Consider the following 20,677-nt stretch of genomic DNA (forward strand, 5'->3'; position numbering starts at 1 on the left):
AGGAGGGGGCATTTCTCAACTCAGGCTTGAGCCAGAGCCCCTCTTAAAATCAGAAAATATAGACACACGGTTGAAAACAAAACCAAACACACCCCTGACAGGCGTGAGGAAAAATGCCTTTGACCTGTTGAAATCAGCAAAAAAGCTATTGAATTATAGAATCACAAAATAGTACATCTAGTCTCACCCTTTATTTTTAAGGATGAGGAAACGGAAACTCTCGGCACCGCTGCCTTCCTCTGGAGATGGCGCGAGTCACGGCTCTGTAATGAGAAGTTTGCTGTGACATATTGAACTTAAAACTGGTGGGAAACCCTAGAGGCTTTGCTTATGACCCTCAAACCAGAAAACAAAGCATTTCTTCACCAGTAGGTCCTAATAACTATGTTTTATCAGATTCAGAATAGAAACTGAAAATCAAATAGAATAAAACAGAAGTGTGGCTTTTCTCTTACGAGGCACAGAATAAGATAAGTGATAATCTGTCAAGGACTCTATTTAAATGAAGGGCATCAGTAGTGTTTGTTAGGAAAACAAAACTGTCCCACACACTGACCAGACTGCAGTTTTCTCCCCAGGGGCCTCGGGTTGCTGAGGTGAGCTAAGATGATGCTCAGTGGACTGAGCTGAAGGAAGTAGTGGGGAGGGTCTCTGAGGGGCAGAAGATGGTGGGGAAACAGAGACAGGAGAGAGGCGGGAGCCAAGTGGTCTGCGGGTGAAGAGTGAATGGAGAGAGAACTGAAAAACAAAGACAACAGAACCACGGTAAGATAAGGAGGTGAGAAATTCTTCCCCGGTTGGGGTGTGATAGGGCGGGAACGAAAGGAAAGACCCAGAGGATCATCCAGGCTGAGGGGCTGGGGGTCCTATCCCTTGGGAGGGGGTGGTCAGAAGTCTATAAGAGGCTTTGGGAACCATTTGGGAAGGTGACAAACACAGCAAGAAGGTAGAAACGTTCCAAGCTCTCACCATCTGCTTGACCAGGTGAGGGGACTCAAGCCCCAGGGCACTGCGGGGACATGGAAGGGGGCACCATGGGGACCAATGACTGACCTGGAGCCAGGAAAGGTCCTGCCTATTGAAAAATGACCCCTTTTTGGCAAAAGGCACTAGAATGTGACAGGGATTCCTGCGGGGGTGAGGACGGGACCGCCTATCACTGGGGACACCTAGGGTGGGGAGGGGGTGTCGGATGCCTCACTCTAGGATCTTAGCACCGGGTTGCCTTCACAGGAGGCGCTTTTGACCCAAAGGAAAGCTTGAGGGAAATAACTTTTTAAAAGTCATAAAAAAAGAAAAGAAGACATCTTGCTATAACATCAAAACAGAAATGCTAGAAAAACTTACACCATGAGCAAACTATACACAGGCACATTTTTTTCTCTTCCATACAAAAGTCCTGCAGTATGGATAGATCCTTACCAAAAATAATTACCACAAGGAAAAAAATGTAATTCATGAGTGCTTTTATCATCGAGGAATTACTCCTGAAAACCCCTTTTTCCTACTCCCCAGTCTGTACAGTCAGTCAGGTAGGCTGTTGATCTTCATTATGCAATTCTGAAAATTGGGTTCTGACTCACCTTAAAAATACATTAAACCTTCAATTAACTGCACTGAAATTTCCTGCAAGACACAGTGCAATAAAACTTTTTCTACTGAAATACTGAGGTAATGATTGTTAAGCGTAAGACGACAGATTGACCACTTGGGGAGTCTCGGCCCCAGGGTCTAAGAGTCACAGGAGGGGAGCGGGAGGGTGGGGCTGCTGGGGAGATGGGAACAGGCCCTGAATCAATATGCTGGAGCCGACAAAAGGGAAAGTCCTCATTCAACCAGGAATATGGGGAACTGTAATTTTAAAAAAAGATTTAAAAAAACTGCCGATTTTTCTCTTTTTAGCAAAAAGAAAGAAAAACCTATGAACATATATGGAATTTGCTTGTAAAAAGCAACTTGCCAGGGGCAGTCCACATCCATTCTTGTGTCCCATCCCAGGTGGGCCACCCCGGGTTGGAGATGTGTTTACATCTCTGTTATTCAGCGTTATTATTATTGAACCTAATTTCGCCAGAAACTTTAAGGAACCATTTCTCAAGTGACTCCAGTTAATTGAGGTTTGACTATAAAAAGCAAGGTTTTTTTTCTCTCTTGAACTGAGCACTAACCATCTCATTGTCTAACCTTTATAGAGCTCTTTCCTGTGTTCCGAGTCTGTTCACAGAGCTAGTCCTCCCATGCTCTAGGTTATAAATGAGGAAGGGGAGGCTCAGAGCATGGGGAGCACTTGTCCAAGGTTGCCCAGCCGGCAAGGGGCGGTCAGGGCCAGCACGCAGACCTCCTTCCTCCTGGGCCAGAGTGCTTCCCACTGGCTAGGGGAGATGCAGGCATGTTTATTTTGGCAGACTTTTGCAATAAAACACTGTGTCTTTGGAATGAGCGGAGTGCAAGAAAAATGTCTCTTAGCAGGCGACTTCGCTGCATTTCTTAGAGTGAAATGAGCCCAGGCACCGGCAGTTTCCTCTTTCAAATGTGGCCGTGATGGATCTGGCTTCCTCTTGTGTTGTTGGTTCGGAGCTGGTGGTTTGCTGGCAGATGATAAAGACCATTTGACTATATGCAAATGTTCAGGATTCTGTGAGTCACTGAAAGTCCTCAAACCCCTTCACTCATGTGTCATGTCATATAGGGATGTTTTTTATTTCTCCTGTGACCTGAGGTTGGAAGGAGCATTGGGCGGCTGGTTAATTTGGCTGTAAAAACCCAGCGGTACCCACCAAGCCTCTGTATGGGGACCAAGCGAGAAGGAAGGTAGTGATGGGTAATTTCCAGGCCCTGTCCCTTCAACAATTTTGCTAAAGGAAGAAGTCTTATTCCAGATCCTCTTGAAAATATGTAGCTTGCTGTGCCTCTCCATCGTCTCAAGACTGCAGACTCGATGTGTGAGGCCCCTTGGCTCTGAGGGCCAGCCCAGACATCCAAGCTCATCGCTGTCTTGCTCATGGGCTTCTCTCCTCTATGATACTGATGTGCCTTCCTCTCGAAGACAAATACTCTGCTTTTACAGCTTGGTACACTCATCAGTTTATGATATTTGAAAGAACCCAGGAAATTAAAGTGTTAATGGTGGCAGCACCAAAGGAAGTTAAAGGAAATCAGTTGAGAAGGAGCTGGAGAGGTGACTGGTCTCTGGCCACAGCCTCCTGGGGAGGCCTTCCAGGGTCAGAGTGTGACAATGATGGCAGCCACTTCTGCAGAAGGGTTGTTGCACAAAAATCCCCAGTTCTCCGCGGCAGAAGGGCATCCCAGCGCCCTTGCAGTGAAGCAACAGCAGAGGGCGCCAGCTGCAGCGCCGCAGCAGAAACCCCAGCAGAGAGTGGAGGAGGTGGGCGAGCCTGCGCTCTGCTGGCGGGGCTCTGGCCCTTGGAGACGACAGGTGGCCCGCGCTCTCCTGTGGTCACCCTGTGATTGCCCCTCAAGCCAGGCCCCGGAGAGGGTTCAGCCCGCGTCCCTCTGTCCAGAGGCAGTGCTGTCTTCTCCTTCCTCCAGGGTAAGGCCTTTTCCCCAAGGCTGGCTTCACTTCTTGGCAACTAACCATGGACTCTGGCCCTTGAGGAGGTAGATAGAGGGGATGTTTGAGAACGAGCCCGGCTGGTGATTGGCACGTAGGATGCCTCCCTGGGCCGGGGATCCCACAGACCTGGTGACCTTGGTAGGTGCCCAGCACCCTCCCAGTTTGGACCCACCCTCTCTACCCCTTCCTTCCACCACAATCCCATTTGCCCTCCCCTGATTTGAGAAGCTAGTGTGGCCCCAGGATCACTCACTGGAAGATTCTATGAGGAGGACAAGGGAAGGGAGGGGACCACCTGTCCACAGTGGCCAGCTTCTCCTCCTCTGCTCGTAATTCCTTCCTGGCCTCCTCGCCCTCTCTGCATTCTGGCCACGCTGGCCGCACAGCATCCTCTGACGCGCCCTCACTGAGCACTCGGCACAGTCCTCGCAGGGCTGGAGCTCCTGTGAGCTCCTGGAGGGCAGACTGTGTCTTACGGCCCTTAGTAGCCCCTGCCCCCTCCCACTGCCTGCACATAGTGACATAGTGCTTAATGACGTAGACTGATGACTCAGCAGGTGAGGGATGTTTACGAGCCCTGGCTGTGGTGGGGAGACCTGGGCCAGGTCCTGCAGGAGCCCAGAGAATAAGAAAATCCTTCTCTAAGAGTTCACTGTCTAATACGGGAGACCGACTTTCCTACTCGATTAGAAGGTGGAGGAAGAAAGGAAGACAGAGTTCCTGGTCGTTCCAGGGAGGGAGACTCATCCAACCGAGGAACCCAGATGTCTTCCTGGGGCCTGGAGTCTGAGCTGGGCCCTTAGAAGGAGGTAGAACTTTGACAGATTAGAAAGAAGGGCCCAGCAGGGGCCAGGTGTGCAGGGGGTGAGCAGAGGGTATGGGCAGGGCCCAGTGGGTAGACCTGGGAAGGGGTGGGGCCCTGCTGGGGAGGCTTATGTCCCTTGTTCAGCTCTGCCTCCATCTGTGTCTTCCTCCAACAGACACCTGGCTGTTTCTCAGAAGCAGGGTGCTTGTAGGAACCAAAGGGTCACTCTGCGTGTGGAATTCTGCCTTGGTGGATCAAATCCAGCTCGCTTACCTGCACCACCACCAACCCCTGCCCCTGCTGTGAGAAACTTCACCCTCGAAAATTCCCCTCCTTGGAGAAATGAGCTGCTGGTTCCTCCGTGCCCTCCCTTCCGACTCCCCATGGACCCCTCTTCTTTTCTGGCTCACTCCTCAGGAGCCTGCCCTTCTCCTCATTTTGGGTGGAGTCTTAAGTGCTTGACATCTCAAGTTGCCCGAAAATGTGTCCAGGTGCAGGGCTGGGGGCAAGGCCAGGCTGCGGAGGGTGTGGGTGGTGCCCTGGGTGGGCGCGGCACGGAGAGCCTGGTCTGAGGAAGGTGGCAGTGTCCCTGCAGGTTTGTGGGGCTTTGGGGCCCCCGCTGCGTGCCGGGTGGTTCAGCCTGTACTGCTAAGTCTCTGATGAAGGCAGCAGCATGGACACCATCGTGAGAAGCCACCTCTGTAGCCACGCCTTCCCCAGGAGAGCTGACCCCACTCACCCACTCCCCGAGACAAATGCAGTAGTCTTGTTACTCAGGGTTACAAAGCACACGCATGCAGCACACAGTTTTGCAATGCCAGCGCCATGCACAGCACTCTCACAGCCAAATGCCTCTAGCTGGAGGGGCCTGGAACGCTCCAGCATCCCAGTGCTCCCAGGAGCTGACCAGTCACTGGAATCAGGGAGTTTCAGGGTGTAAGAGGTCACCCAAGTCAACTTCCTCATGTGACACCAGGGGGAAAATGAGACCTGGAGTGGGTTGTCCCCAGGCCAGATAGTTAATAGTGAAGAAAGGGCTGGGAGCTGAGGCTCCCGACTCCCTGGCCAGTCCCCTCTGCCTTCTTGGGCTAAGCCTGACTCTCCCCACTTTTCTTTACACATACTTCTATTTCATTATCTATATTCTCGCAAGTGACTTCGAATTCTTTGTGGTATTAGCTGAGGTGTAATAAATAAGTGAATAATAACACCAGGATGGAAACACAGTAAAAGAGGTTTTGATTTGCCCAGAGTTGTCCAGGGTGTTCAGCTAACACAGAACCTCAGTTTCTGGAACTTTCTAGTTGATGTTTGACTCTATTTTGAGATCGTCATTGGGTTCTGATCGCTCCAGTGAGACCATGAAAGGGAATGAGGCAGTGGGTCTAGAAGAACCAGGTTACACTCTGATTCCTCAGGCCCTCCGATGGGCGGGGAGTTGGGGGAGGAAGCAAAAGAAAACGGTGAGGAGGGTGGCACTGCGGGGGGCGTTCAGTCAGTGGAGCCAGGGCGAGAGAGGACGTGGCAGAGCCGTGCTGTGACTTTTGGGGACCCTGGGCACTTTTTCCTTCCTCCAGAAAAATACAGAAGTCGTATTTTATGGCGGCCCTGGTAGAAGGATAAGTGTAACTCTGGCTGGATTCATGATTATGTATTCATTTTGCTTTTGAATTGAAAAGAAATGGAAATTACAATATCGAGTTGCCCCTGAAAGGCCTAGGCTTGGGCTCACGGCGCCTGGTGGAGAAGCCGGCCCTGGGTGAGGCCGGGAAGTGGGCTCGGGATGACCAGGGGTGGGGGTGGGGGTGCGGCAGCTGGGGCTCCCCCTCAGGGGGGAGAGCAACTGTGCCAGCTGCCGGCTTGGGCCTGGGTCCCTCATGCTTCTGCCACGAGGGGAGGGGACATCTGACCACAGAGAGCAGCTCTGTTCAGCCACTTCACTTTTCAAATGAGACTCAGAGGAGGAAGATGCCTGATTTTAAAATATCTGAGTGGATATTTGGTAGGAATGCAGGGAATGGTCCCCTGGGGTCTGGGCGGCATGTGGTCCCATGAAGACAAGAGCCTGTGAGTGCGACCTCACCCCACAACGTGGTGGGGGTCCTACGAATGTGAAACCCACTAATTTAGATTTCGTGTGACTGTGTGTGGACAGAGTCTCCATTTCAGTCTGCCTTTGTACACTTTATGATGAAAGGATATACGTATAAAGACAAGTTAAAGGGTAAATAAAATGGGGCTGTGTGTTTAAATTACCCAAGTACTTTGTTATTTTCAAGCCCTTTAGAAGCATCAGTCGTTTTGTAACATCTAATAGCAAATCTGAGTGCTACACCGTAGGTAACACTTACCTAGTCTTTAAAATAGTTTTATTTTGTTTATAAGCAGTGAAACCCTTATAGGCATTGTGCTAAGAACAGTAAACAATAAAACTCTATTTCTTAAAAAAACAGAAAGAACTTTAGATTGCCAGTCTCACCCAGATACGTGTTTTCTGAATGTTCTTTGTTGGAGTGGAATGGCTTTGAGGCAAATTTTTCAACAGCTAGTTGTGAGTGGACCTTGCAAATCTCTATCGAATGAATGGGCATCATGAGCAATAGCTGGTACTAGTGATTGCAGCTCAAAAGGAAGGGAAAAAACCACCAAAAAACAAAAGCAGTAGCAAGTAGCCCTTGGAGGGTTTCAGCGTAACTAAACCCTGCATGCGCATGTGGTGCTGTAATGAACGTGGGAGGTGTTACAGTAGACATTGCTTAATACAGTCCCTTCCTCCCTCTATTGGACTTCATGTTTCAAACCATTACACTTCTGAGGATCTCTGCTTCTGGGACTTCCTGATTTCACAAGAAGAGAATATATTTAATTTAAAGATACATCAGGATCATGAATTGCCATGTTTCATTTTTTTAAATAATGAAAATCCGTAAGAGTTTAAGAAATTCTTAGACACACCTAGTTTAGCAAACACCTCGGACCTCCACATTTCTGTGAATTCACACATAAACTAGCCAGCACCTGAGTGCTGGATGGCCCTCTTTGGCACCAGAACAGAATAATTTATTAAGCTTCAGTACTTAATAAGTGTGCACAAATATCATGCAAACGTACGACCATACTCACAAACGAAAAGTGTATTAGAGTCGTAGACTTATACAAAACATCTTGTAAACAAAAGGGAAGAGGTTGGTAATTTCTGTACAAAATATGCAGGTTTTCCTTTTTTTTTTTAATAATCTGTAAGATGTATCATACTTCTGGCATTTTCAAAAAGTGAAAACTGTATAAAAATAAATATTCTATGTACAAACACACACACAGGCCAATCCCAGGTTAGAGGAATCACTGCAAAACAAAAACAAACACAAAACAAATTGGAGTTAGTCTCAGTCAGTCTGTGGGTATGTGTTTCCCTAGTGGGAAATAAGGTAAGTCTTGTCCTGGGTTGAATGGGAGCTTTGGGTAGGGGAACTGGGGGAGCCAGGAACCCCCTAGTTCCAAGACCCTAGTGCGGACAGTCAGCGCCCTGAAGGTGGGAAACCACTTTCTCTTTCCAGTCACTCCCTGTCCTGGCCACTAGGGGGCACTTTCTCTCTATGCTGCCTTCAGCGGCCTTTTGGTTGAATTACCGCATCTTTGCAGGCTGAATTTACGGTGAGAACCAACAGGCACCAGGCTCTCTAGTTGCTTCTCCCGGACACTGGCTCTTGAGAGTGGCTGTTCTCCCCCTGCTAAGCTTAGTCAGTCATCTCTATCTCCTAACCATCCACAGCAATCTTGAAGAAGAAAATCTTTCTCTTAGGGGACACGCCCCTCACCTGCTTCTTGGTGCTTTAACTAGGTCTAGGGGCACTCAGCAAGAGGACGAGGCCAGCAGGAGGGACAGGTCCTTCTCCCTTAGGTGCTGAGCTTTTCGTTTCTCTGGTTAGGGGGTGCTTTAGGTACCTGGGCAAGTAGGTACTCAACCCAGGGCCTGGTGTCTTGGTGGTTTCACTGCTTTGCCAAGCCCCATGAACTGATGAGACTGTGGGCATTTAGCACAGAGGAGCTTATTCATCTCATTGTGAGTGTGACTGCTGTCACTGAGCAGGACTGGGTTAGCCAAGCACAGACTCTCATACAGGTAGGGGTCTCCAGCTCTTTTATGAAGATGAACCAACCCTTCGAGACCATGATGGTGGAGGGCTGGTGAGAAGTCTCTGAGCGGGAGGCAAGGTGAAGGGAGGCCATAGGTGGGTCTGCATGGCAGCTGCTACCTTTGCAGGACCAAGTTGGGCTTGCGATTAGCAAACCAATGGCCCTGGTTGTGCTGGGGAGCCCTGCACTTTTGGGGCCCTGGATGAGTGAGGTGATGGCATCGAGGGCACAACCTTGTGGTGTCAGCTTTAATGATGGCAAATGCCAAGCAAGTGTGAGCAGATGAAACCTCACTGTTGGTAGGAATTCTGGGAACCCAAGAGAGGTTGGGCTGAGTTCTCTCATGTGCAGAAGCATGAAGCTCTGACAGCTTAAGTTCAACGGTAAGAGTAGAGTGGTGAGCTGGCCAGTCTCTCCGAGGAGGTATAGAATCCACATGACTTTATAGTTTAAGCAACTTAGATTCCCTACATCTGGATAAACGTCATCACATGGCTTAAACGGCCTCCTATGAACACTATGAGACGAGCTACTGATAACTAATTTTAAAAACATGGTGTAGAACTCCATGCAGGAAGGACACTGTGATAAATGAACCACACAAAGCATAAAGATGTCACTTGGCTGGCTGCATGGACATTCCATACACTGGGGTTTGCTGATGCCTTAAAAAGCATTTTTAAATGTTCTCCAAGTGCGTGCAGTGAGTGGCATGTTTAATGGGCACCCTGCCTTTGGGATCATTCCTTTTTTGACCCGTGCCCCGCTGCCTCATCTGCAGGAAGGCCTGGAATGGGAATTGTGCATGCTTTATTGCACGGCAGAGAATGGAGCCCAAGGCCACCTCTGCCCTGAGGCACTAGAATGCTGGGAAAACCTTACCTTGTTCCAGCAGCCCTGGACTGGTAAGCCGTCTTCACCCTGCAGTGAGGAAGGAAGGCAGATGGCTCAGACTCTCCGGGATAGCCCACCAAGCCGCCGGACGGGGGCACACGGGCCACAGACACAGGCAGTTGATCGGGATGTAGCCCACCTGATGGTCTGTCTCTTTTCTCCCCATGGCGCAGCCTCAGAAGGAGGCAGGAAGCAAGCCCGCCAGTCTGCCCACTGGCTAAGCTCACAGGTAGTTACTGTGCAAGGGCAGGGGCTGTCCTGGCCTATGGGCTCAGCAAACACAGGGGACCTGAGTGTTGTGGAGAGAACAGCCTGGAGGCCCGCTGGCTTCTGCTCTGGCTGTACTGAGTGCGGGTGCCTGTAGGCAAGTCACTCAGTGCGTGGGGGGGCCTCAGTTTTCTCATCCATAAAACCTGGGCAAGGTGCAGCTCTGTGAAACAACAGCCCCCCCCCCATGTCTCCCCTCTTATTCTCCTCTCTTCCTTAGCAGCTGGAGGAGGACATTCAGGCAGTTCTCATCTGGTGTCTAATGAGGAGGAGGAGGGATGACCTCACAGACATCACAGTGTGGGCCTGAGGTGCCTTTAGCAAGGGGACAGGGCTCCCGGCACAGCCTGGGACACTGATGGGGATTTGGGGGGAAAAGGCAGAGGCAGGACGGGAATCCATTCGGTGCCGCCTGTCCCCTTTACCCATGGAGCAGCCGCAGCCTCAGGACCTCCTGAGTCTCCTCGAGCCCTGATATCCTGGCTGCTCTGCACACCCTGGGGAACCTAGAAATCTCTGAGAGGCATGTGGGGAGGGTGAGGCTAAACCAGGGCAAAGATCTGGTTCTCAATTCAAGTCTATTAGAATTGTAGCCAGATTCTAGAACTCCAGGCTCCAGGGCAGAGAAAGAGATGGACACAGGGTTTCAAGGGATTGGAGCAAGTGGTCAGCCCCGTGGAGGTGGAATGGTAGCCCCCTGTGCCCTGGACCAACTTCATCCATCCACGACAGGCGCCTAAACCGCTCACCTGGCATTCCGCAGACAGCTGGCCCTGCGCGGAGGGCCCAAGAAGTCTAGTTGCCTTGTGTTAAAATTCATGATCAATAGCCCCCCTGCCCCATGTCCACAGTAACACAATGCAGGAGACGGGGCAAACAGCAACCACAGAAAATAAGAAAGGGAAGACATGTACACGTCCACAGCACAGTCAGTAGACACGTGACACGTGTTGCTGGTGGAAATGCCAGTTTGCACTACAGGTCAAGTCAAGATGACTTTCATTGTCCCCTCTGGGTTGGGGAGGGTCTGCAGGGGGTGGTGGTGCACCCGAGGGTTCCACGAAGACCTCTGTCCCCTTCCCCAGCCCAACACGTCATACGGACTCTGGAAGGCAGAGGAGCCCCCGCGGGCCACAGCAGCATTCCCATTGGCACGTGGATGGTGGCGGCGGGGACAGAGGAGGGCTGGGCAGGCAGAGGATCACGGTGGTGTCGGGGTGAGGAGCAGGGAGGCCAGGGCTGCAGCCGGCAGAACTCAAGGTGTTCAGATGGTGGGAAGGGATGTGGCAGAGGCGACAGCCGGCTGGTGATTAATGGAGGTGCCGTGGAAGGTGCGGAGGTTCCAGGGTTGGGAAAGGTGCCCGGTGCTGCATGCTCTGGGCTGGGGAGGTGGGGGCCGGGAGGCAGGGGGCGTGCTGCTCTGGGTGCTCGCTGCTCTGCCTCTCCTTTTGCTGCCTATGCTGGTCCTAAAAAGTCCCTTTAGGGGCTCTGTGGTCTCCTGTCAGGGTCACGCAGTGTTTTTCTTACCACTTTTTCTCTTCTGTTCAAAGATAATTCCTGTGTGACCCTGAGGTGGGGATGTGAGGCGGGGAATCCTCATCTGACAATTACTGGTATGAAAATAGCTTTCTTAGCGCCAAGCCTCATCTGGAAATTTAGGAGAGCAGGAAGCTTCTGAGCCAGTTGCCTTGAAATGAAGTGCCATCTTCTGCTTCCTTGCAGTAAGCTGAAAGGATCTCAGTGGCCGCCTGGAACATCCCCGCCTAGAGAGGGACTGGGCGTGGCGGGACCTGAACTGCTGCCACTGGTGTGGGATGTGCTTGGGAGCAAGTCCGAAATGTCCCTCCTGCCCCGTCTCCTCCCTCCTCTTCCTTAACTACATTTGTAACCTCTCTATGCTCTTCCAGACTTTTCGGTGATGAACCACCTGAAGATGAAAGAAAGGGAAACCAAGGGAGGGCGGTGTAGGGTCTTCTGGGACTTAAGCAAAAAGGATGAACCCTTCAGGATCTAGAATCCTGACCTAGGACCACCCCCTGGTTCTGGGGTGTCACTGGGACAGTGATCCCAGACCTATCCTGGAAGAACAGTCGGGGTACCCCCTCCTCCACCTGGCTTCTAGAACTCTTTATTCTGCCCCGTTTATAAGGGTGCCTGCCCATCTGTCCCCTGCTAGACTGTGAGATGCTAGAGTGGAGAGGGATGTGGGGCTGACTCATTCAAATGTTTGCTAACACTCATCTAACTAAGTGCAGCGTGGGAGAGAAGCCACAGTCCTAGGAACCTGTCCCTTGTTTTCCTTCTGGCGGCAGGTTTGTCTAGAAACAGTTCAGAAAGGAAGGTCCGCTACAGCTAAGGCTGGCACTAGATGGGGAGGGACGGCTCACATTAAAGTGACGGGCTTTTGAAGCAGCTGTAGGAGGAAGCCGAGAAAGCATCTTGGCAAACTTTGCATGCAAGAGGGGGATGTGGCGGGAGCCCCTGAGGACCAGCCAGGGCAGGCTGACCCTTGGTGTCTCCAGGGTGAAGAGGTGGGAAGTGGAGACCGGGTGGATGGAGCAGAAGTGTGGAGGGCAGCTGGAGAGGCAGCAGGCATAAACCACACACGTGGGGAAGCCCAAACTGGCCATGCAGGCGAGGGAGGGTGATGCCATACCAATGGGCACGGGGCATCCAGTCCGTCCAGCCCTGGTAACCCCGGCTCCCCTTTCTCTCCTTTAAAACCTCGATGTCCCTGTTCATAAAACCAACCACGATGATTATTTAGGTCAAGGCCGGCCAGCTCCGACTGTGGAGTGGAGAGGCCCAGTCCTACGCTGGCCAGGATGCAGGACCCTCAGGGCATCTGTAAGGAGGCTCCAAATGCTCGCTGCTCCCATCTCCCCAGTTCTGCCTTTGTGCTTCCTTTGATTTCTGGGAGAGCTGAGCTTTGGAATGTGTATGCCCAGCCCCCTCTCCATTTAGAGACTCACTTGGAGTAAACACAGATGAATTTCAACGTTAGTGCATCATAATTTTCAAGGCCTTCAAATGGGTTAAGACATTTGAGAAGCCAGGCAGATGTGCCACAAATCATTCCTTATTGGCTGGTTTGGGACAGCTTCCTGGAGGGTGTCTATCTGCTGATTTTGGTCTGCAGCTTTACAGGTTTTAGCCAGATGCCTGGTGGGCTTTGGGAGGCTGTGTATAAAAGCCCCCTCCATGGCCTCATTCTGCCCAGTTTTGGGCATAGGTAGCCCTTAGGAGACGCTAACCCCAGTGTTCTGCATCCTGACCAAGTGGGGATTCAGACGGCTTGAACTGCTGGCCACAGAAATGGCCACAAAACAAAGAAGGCAAATTTGAGGGGGCGTGTGTCACTGTGACATGCGACACTGGCTTCCAAAGCCATCTTGGAGCTAAGAGCCAAGGCCTGCTCCCAATCGCTTTCCTCGTGGTGTCTCCATTTCCACACATCAATTGTTCGGCATCTTCAAAGGAAAGGGATTTAGCGAGAATTACTTGCAGCTGTGGTTTCAGGGCAACACCAACAGCAGGCAGAATTTCACCGGCCAAGCAAAGAGATAGGTATTGGTGGAATCACTCGGTTTTTATCCTAGTTTATTTGCCTTCTTTGTTTCCAGCTTGCAAACCTCAAGGAAAAACCCAGAACCACCAAACAATAGATGGAAACATACCAATGGACAGGGGGCATCTAATCCAGGCGCTCCTTGGTCTCCCTTATCCCCCTTAGGCCCTCTAGAGCCTTTCTTCCCCCTCTCCCCCTGTAAATAATGGTTTAGTCCAAGAAAAAAAATAACATCAAAACTTTAGGATCATTCATGTGTTAAGGTTAGAGACAGAAAAAGAAAAAAAATGAAAGAGGGAAAAATAGATTCTCTCAATTAGGATACGCCCCCCAGTGGGATGAGGGGTCCGTACGCACCCCCCACCCCTGGAAGAACCTGAGAACCTGGCTGAGGCAGGTGTGGAGGGTGGGGAGCCGCGGGCTGAGAGCCAGAGGTGGAAGATGATAGCGGCGGCCAGTTTTGCTAATACCGCGGCCACTTTTGCTAATACCGCGGCCACTTTTGCTAATACCGAGCCCAGAGCGCATCGGTAATGATCCACTTCCTTCTCTTTCAGGGTCCATTTTTGAAAGGCCCTGTCCTGACAGCTTTTGTCCCAGTTGGTTTCCATCCCTTTGATAGTCTGTTAGGAGGTGAGTGATCTCGTTTAGAGCCCTGGGGTGTGTGCAGGCATATGGGAGTGTGCACATCCATGGCTGGTGCGTGTGTGTATGTGAGCCTGTGCGTGTGTGTACAGTGTGTGCTTGTACACGTGTGTGCAAGTGCACATGTGTATGTGTGTGTCCAGAGCTCATAGGCAGCACCTGGCTCTCCGCTGGGTCCTCCCATTTTGTGCATCTCTGGCCCATCCTGGTCTGAAGTCACTGGCAGCTATTTGTATGTGGGCATGCTGGTTCGAGAAATGTATTTGTTTCTGAAAAGCTTCATTATCATTTCTCTAAACTGAACCCTATTTTGTGTATGTCAGGGTCACTCTCCATTTAAAGAAGCACTGTGGGGAATTCTTTGTCATACATTTGAGTTTGGATTATATTTTGGGTCTCCTTATAAAGGGGCCAAGTGTGCCCCTGGGGAGTCGCCCTGGGAACGCTCCTCTGCTCCGGAAGGCCGGCTGTCTGATGCTGGGAGGCTTCTCTGGCCTTTCTCCAGGGCGACGAGACATTTCAGGGTGGGTTGCTGAATGGTCAGAGCAAAGGCTTGGAGCCAGAGCAGGGTTTGCCTCTTATCAGCCACGTGACTTTGCGAACTTACTGAACCTCTCTGAGCCTCAGTTTCTTCTCCTGTACAATGTGGATAAAACACCTGCTTCAGAACTTTGTTGTGAGGTCTTTGTGCACCAGTAGTGCTTAACACTGGCATGTAGTACGTGCGCTGTAAGTGACGGCTGCTTCAGACGATGGCAGTAACCATTGTCATTTCTTGCCAACCAGCACAGGAGCCGAGGCTGCCGCCAGAGGTGCGGTCTCGCCGTGTCCACTGTGCTCCCGCAGTGGAACGCTGCAGGGCTCCTTAGAGGGAGGCAGTGGATTAAAACAACTTTTAATGTTTCTCTACATCTTTGGAAATTACCCCAATTTTTTGATTCCAGAGGTCGCCTGCCACTGCCAACATTCTAAGTGAGTTGTCTAAAATGCAAATGCTTGCTTAGAAAATGAGATATGTTTGAGAGGAACCATGAATATGCATATTAGGTGTCATCGCACTGGCTCTAGGATACGCCCACCAGTGAGGATATCACAGCACAATTCATCTGCAGACGCTGGACAAGTAAAACCACTAGCTGCTTGGACGGGGAAGCCCCGGGGTAAACTTTCTCGGGAACGTGGCTCCTTATTGTCCCTGGGGCAGGCCAGTGCAGAAGTGAGCACAGTTTCCTAAGTTCAGAGGGTAGGTGAAACTCTTGGGGAGTGGGGTTCAGGTCCCAGTGACGTGCCCCTGGGTAAGAGGGTCAGCCACGGTCCTTTCAGGATGGGAAACTTGCACTCTGGGCTGCCATGTTCTAAGGGCACTGGAAGTGGCCTTCACTGGGCGCCCCTTGGAGACATTGCAGCAGTAACTGCGCCTACATCCTCACCCTGGCCCTCCAGGAGGGACACGAAAGAGCCCAGGGGAAGAGGAGAGTTCTGGCTGGTACAGAAGGGGGCAAACAGGGTCAGCAGCAGATGTTTCTTTAAAAATAAATATAAACCTGATTTTAGAGGATGTAAATTGAAGCTGGGAGAGTGGAAGGGACAGGATGAGGGATGTGCGGTTATTATAATGGGTGCATATATCTAGAGGGAGAAATATTGAGTGGAGGAAGGAAGAAAGAAGCAGGCCTGGCCGAGAGAGTAGAGGAAGGGGAGGGAAGGAGGCAAGGGGGCCTGGGGAAGCACCACACACACACACACACACACATGCACACATGCACCCCCCCCACCCCCCAGACAGCACATCCCGGAGAGTGGCCGCAGCCTCACTGCACGCACTCAGACCTTTCGGTTGGCTGGTTGCAGGCAGTTTCACAGTAAAGTCCGGTTTCCCTGATGCCCAAATTGCCAAATTCACACCACCCTTTATACTTTTCATCCTAAACACAGCTCCTTGGCCACATTCACAGGGCTCTTAAGGGACAAGGAAAATGTCTCTAGTGACAAGGATAGACACCTTTTCCCTGGGATGTGTGTCCCCTTAGAAAACTGCCTGTCTTGGGCTCTGGCCCTTGCCCACCCCTACAAGGACCTCTTTCCTCCCGTGAGCAGGAACGACACTCCCAGACCGCCCTCTGGCGGGACTTGAAGAAGCCCTGTTGTAAAGACGTGTCTCAGTTCATGGTAAGATAGGACCACAGATGCTGCGGCACCTGCTGGAGCCTCTCTGATGGGTTCCCTGGGGGTGATGGGGGCGAAGTTCAGGAGCCTCCCTTCCATGCCCGGTGGGCACAGGGGCTTCAGACTCTCCTGGCTTTGCCTCCACAAGCAACAATGAAGCTTCCAACCAGAATGTCCTCTGAGCAATTCTGGCCTTTTACCTGGACCAAAGTGTCAACATTCTGAGCTTCCAAGCACCAGAAAAGCTGGTCGTGGCAAAGCATTGACTCTGCATGGACCTCTCTTCATTTTGGAGGCCTTATCACCAAGCCCTCATCGCTCCCCCCAGAAGTCCTGTTAGGACGGGTGGCATAAAGTGGCCTGAAAGGGGAGGCGGGACGTAGGGGGTGCTCTTCTAGGACACTCTGGCCTCCTGAGAGTCAGAACTCTTGGATGGAAGAAAAAGCCGGTCCTTGATGTGGAAACCTGCCCTTTGTAATAAGTCAACAGGTTCTTTGTGGTGCACTCAAGGGAAGATGCATGCAGCCTGCCTGTTTTCTGGACTTGACTTTTTACTAAGTGACATACTGCTAATTTACCTGTGGGATGGGGGAGAATGTGTAATACCTTAGAAAGGGGAAGTGGAGAAGGAATGCTTTCCCACTGAATCGTGGGGCCTCAGCGGCTCATTCAGTGACCTCAGTTCCTTAAGTGTCAGAGCCACCAGCCTCCCACCTCCTCTCCATCTGTCACAAGGGCATATCCCTGCCCCATCTCCACCTCTAGAGCAACACGGCCACTGCCACCTGACACTGGAAGGACTGGTTTTGCAGACTTTCAAATGGCCCAGTGCCTCAAGCCAACTGGAAAAGTCTTAAGAAACAGGTTTAATAGGTGTTAATTGAATGTAACAGAGAAAACAAGAACACTTTAGAAATAAATCAGAAAGGAGGTTAGTTAGTATGCCAACTGAGAGGTGGAATGATCAATTATTTTAGTGGTCTAAATTCTTTGATGCCACAGTAATGAAGGTGGGCTTCCCAGCCTGCCTGAACAGGATGGCACGTTTCTGGAAGTAGGTCTGTTTATTCCAGTGGTTTCTAGACATGGTCTTCCCATGGACAGTCTGGTAGGGGGAGGTCTGCCTGCTCGCTCTTGTTCATAGATTATACGGGACAAATTGACTGATTTTGATGAGCTGCCAGAAAGGCGAATTTAGGAATATGGAAGTGTTCAATAAATCCATCTTAAATTACAGTTGATGCCAGATATAAACACACAGATTCTGGCAGGTTCTATTCATGAACAGTTACCAGTGTTCAAAGGTCAGCTTCTGGAAGCCACCTGCTCTGTCTCTGACCCTCTGTGGGAACTCAGAACATGTTATCATCGTTCTGGGCCTTGTTTCTCCATCTGTTCTTACCACTCCTCTTCTACCTCTAAGATCCTTGGATATTATTCCCACTAGAAGATGCTCTTGGGCCTCTAGGGGGCGTGCGTCCCCATGAGAACCACTGTGATGAGGCAGCCAATGCATGAGATGCTCCAGAAAGGAACCCAAAGGTCATCCCTTGGTCAGAAGTAGTGAGATGATGCTGCTGGGCCCAAGTGTGCCATACACACAGCATGTATCGTACAGCATCGTGTGGCCCTGGGTGCTGTGGACACTCAGTAACTGTGTCCTGATGAAGAAGGCAGATACCAAGGGAGAGCAGGGGGCCCTGGAAGGCACAGTTTGTGTCATAGTCCTGCCGACTCTTGCCAAGAAAAATAACAGCTGGGGTCGTTTTTAAAACGGTTGGCTGCGTACAACTAACTGCTTGTCCTTGGACCTGCGAGGTATTCCCCCCCCCCCCCCAGTGGCCTGGGATGCCTAGTGAGACTGTCAGGGGACCAGAACTAGGCAAGGACGGGTATAAAAATACCATCTAGAGGCCCATCATCAGGGCTCCGTCCAGGGAGCCAGGCACGTGGCTCCTGGTCCTGGATGGCAGTGCTAATCTGATGGCCACCCTGGGATTCAGACTCCTCTTTTCTCGTGGAAAAAGATGTGCTTCCATTTCAGGAGTAGGTCCTGGGCTCCCTGCATGCCACGGATTAAGCCCCTCACTATAAAGCCTTTTAATTTAGGGTGATTTATCAGGAAAAACTGTACTTCCTTCCATACTGGGTCAGGAATCCCCAGTTGGTCATTCCACCTCACCATGAGGACGTCAGTAACGAGAGCCAGAGCGCGAGGACTCAAGACTCACCCGGTTGCCTTTATCCCCGGGTGGTCCGTGCAAACCCTACAGTAAATCAGAGAAACAAAGACACAGTAATAAGAAAGCACAGAATGTCCACACAGTCCTCCCTTCCAGGCTCATAAAGCTCTTTACTGGTGCCTCATTCATTGCAGACTGGTTTAATTATCCCCATTTTATGGAAGGGGGGCAAAGGAGAAAACTGCTCAAGGAACTTGACCCCGAGACAGACAATGAATTATGGGAAAGCCAAACAGTTCTGGTTTTCTGGCTCTGCAGCCAGTGCCCTGGCCTGCGGCCGAGTTCTTCTAGATGGCTCATCCGAGGACACGGTCTGGGTGCAGACTTCTCCTAGAAGAGCAGATGTTTGCATGGCTCTCCTGCCAGACTCTTGCTAGAATAATGACTCCAGAGCCCCTCTTGTCAAGGTGCAGGCCGTTCCCCTTGGCTTTAGCTGGGGGGTGGACACAAGGCAAAGACTGGCCAGAGGTGCCTACTTAGCCAAAGCACAGCTGAGCATGGAACCCATGAATAGACAGAGGTACCATCTTCAAGGGGGTGGGGAGCCAAAGTCCTGGCTCTCTTAGGCAGTCAGCTTTTCTAACCATGCAAGGGGAAATCTGCTGCAAATGGAAAGCCGGTCCCCTGCATGGGAAAGCTTCCCGTCTTGGGAAGCGTCTCCTTGCCTTATAGTGATCTGGACTCGATCCTGTCCCTCCTTGAGGGCAGGGGCCATGGTACATTCACCTGTGGGACCCCCGCTGCATAGAACACAGAGGCTTGTGGCAGAAGGTGCTCATCCGGGTTCACTACGGCTGAGGACCTGGTTTCCTAACGGGTCGTGTCCCCTCGAGCAGTGCCCGGCAGGGAAGTTCTAGAGACTGGGCCGGGGGCTGCTGGCTGCCTCCTCTGTCAGAGAAGTTAGAATTCTCGCTCGGCTCTAGGCTTTTTTGCCCTAGGCTCTGGGTGTTTAGACAGTGGTTCTGTGAGGGACCCGGGTGGGTGAGAAGAAACCTCTGAGCCCATGAGACTTACAGGAAGCCCAGCTGCTCCCGTTGGTCCTGTCATCCCGGGGTCGCCTTTGCTGCCCTGAAACAGGAACAAGAACACGTGACCCTCCTTGACATGGTAACAGCCTTCCGTCAACCATTTTCTGTTTTTGTACAAAACCTGGGAAACCTGCCTAGTCCCTTCAAAGAGCCCCCCAGGAAGCAAGGGCTAGGTGAAGCGTGGGGTGAGGGTGGGGTGACTGGTGTGGGCTCTGCCCCAAGGAGGGGCTTAGAAGCCCCTCGCCTCCTCCCTCCACAGAGCCTATCCCCCAAGGCCCTCCGGAAGGACTGGACAGTGTCTGGGGGGTACTAGCTGGGCAAAGGCAGAAGCAGCAGAGAACACAGGACAGGAATGGGCGCAGACAAGGGAGGCAGAGGAGAGAGAAAGTGAAGAGGGGAGCTTCAAATTTCTCTTTGAAGCTGCAAGTGTCACTCCTCAGAGTAGCCATCCTGGTTCCCCAAGTGGCTGGTGATCTCAGGGAAGCCCATGCCTCTCTCCAGAAGCTCCCTGCCCTTGCCTCTTCCAGCTGTGTGGTCTGAGAGAGGAACAGAGTCTCCCCCATGGCAGAACCGGCAAGGTGGGCGCACGGTGAGAGGGAAAGCTGCTCCCACCGGCTGCTGGGGAACCCAGCAGCTGCCCACTCAGAGGTCCAGTGCCTGAGCTGGCTCTCTAGCAGTCCTGAGGGTGTAGAACCGGGACCTGGCTGGGGGGAGCTGATGTGAGGAGTTCTCGCCTCCACGGAGCCAATGCTTTCCACCCCTGCACACGCCCATTGCACTGGCTAGAGCTCGGGGAGGTGTGATGGTGGGAGCCTGCTTGATGCACCGGCCTCCTGGCTTCTTGATGTCTGCCAAGATTTCTAACACCATCTGTCACTCCATGTCATGCTGTCTGCCTAAATCATTGCAGAGTTTAGGTGTGCCCAGTGACAGCAGCACCTGGGGCCTTGCCAGTCACCTGTGACTGATGCCAGATGACCAGGAGCTGAGTGGGGGAAGCTCTCCAGGTCTTTGTCCTGTTGTAGCTACAAACTGAGCACCTGGAGCCTGCCCACTCGCCTATGGGCTGTTGGGACAGTCACCAGGGGGAGACAGGGATGAGGGGCTTGCTGGGTTTAGGAGGAACGGATGAGGCCGAGGCTGCTGGGGCTGATGTGGTGACATTGCAGGTCACAGGCGCCAGGGCTGAAGACCCGAGGCTGAGGAGCACTGTGCACTCACCCTCTCTCCCTTTGGTCCCGCTGGGCCTGGAACTCCAATTGGTCCTGGAGTACCCTGGGGAGGTGAAGGAAAGGAGAGGTGAGGGTTCTGATGCCAGGGGGAGCCCCAGGAACCCCGCCCGACGCCTGG

General features: G+C 51.8%; 1 protein-coding gene across 1 annotated transcript in view; it reads right to left on the minus strand.

The window, feature by feature from the left end:
• Window positions 1–7,277: 7,277 nt before the first annotated feature.
• Window positions 7,278–20,677, minus strand: part of COL13A1 (collagen type XIII alpha 1 chain) — an 83,052-nt gene continuing 69,652 nt past the window's right edge. Inside the window, exons 35-40 of the mRNA XM_064488101.1 lie at window positions 20,549–20,602; window positions 19,314–19,367; window positions 18,288–18,323; window positions 12,334–12,411; window positions 9,399–9,437; window positions 7,278–7,724 (exon numbers count right to left, since the gene is read on the minus strand). Of these exons, the coding sequence (XP_064344171.1) occupies window positions 7,722–7,724; window positions 9,399–9,437; window positions 12,334–12,411; window positions 18,288–18,323; window positions 19,314–19,367; window positions 20,549–20,602 (264 nt within the window). The 3' untranslated portion in view covers window positions 7,278–7,721. The remainder of the gene's footprint in view (window positions 7,725–9,398; window positions 9,438–12,333; window positions 12,412–18,287; window positions 18,324–19,313; window positions 19,368–20,548; window positions 20,603–20,677) is intronic.

The sequence above is a fragment of the Camelus dromedarius genome, chromosome 8 (assembly GCF_036321535.1).
Source record: "Camelus dromedarius isolate mCamDro1 chromosome 8, mCamDro1.pat, whole genome shotgun sequence".
Classification (NCBI taxonomy): domain Eukaryota; kingdom Metazoa; phylum Chordata; class Mammalia; order Artiodactyla; family Camelidae; genus Camelus; species Camelus dromedarius.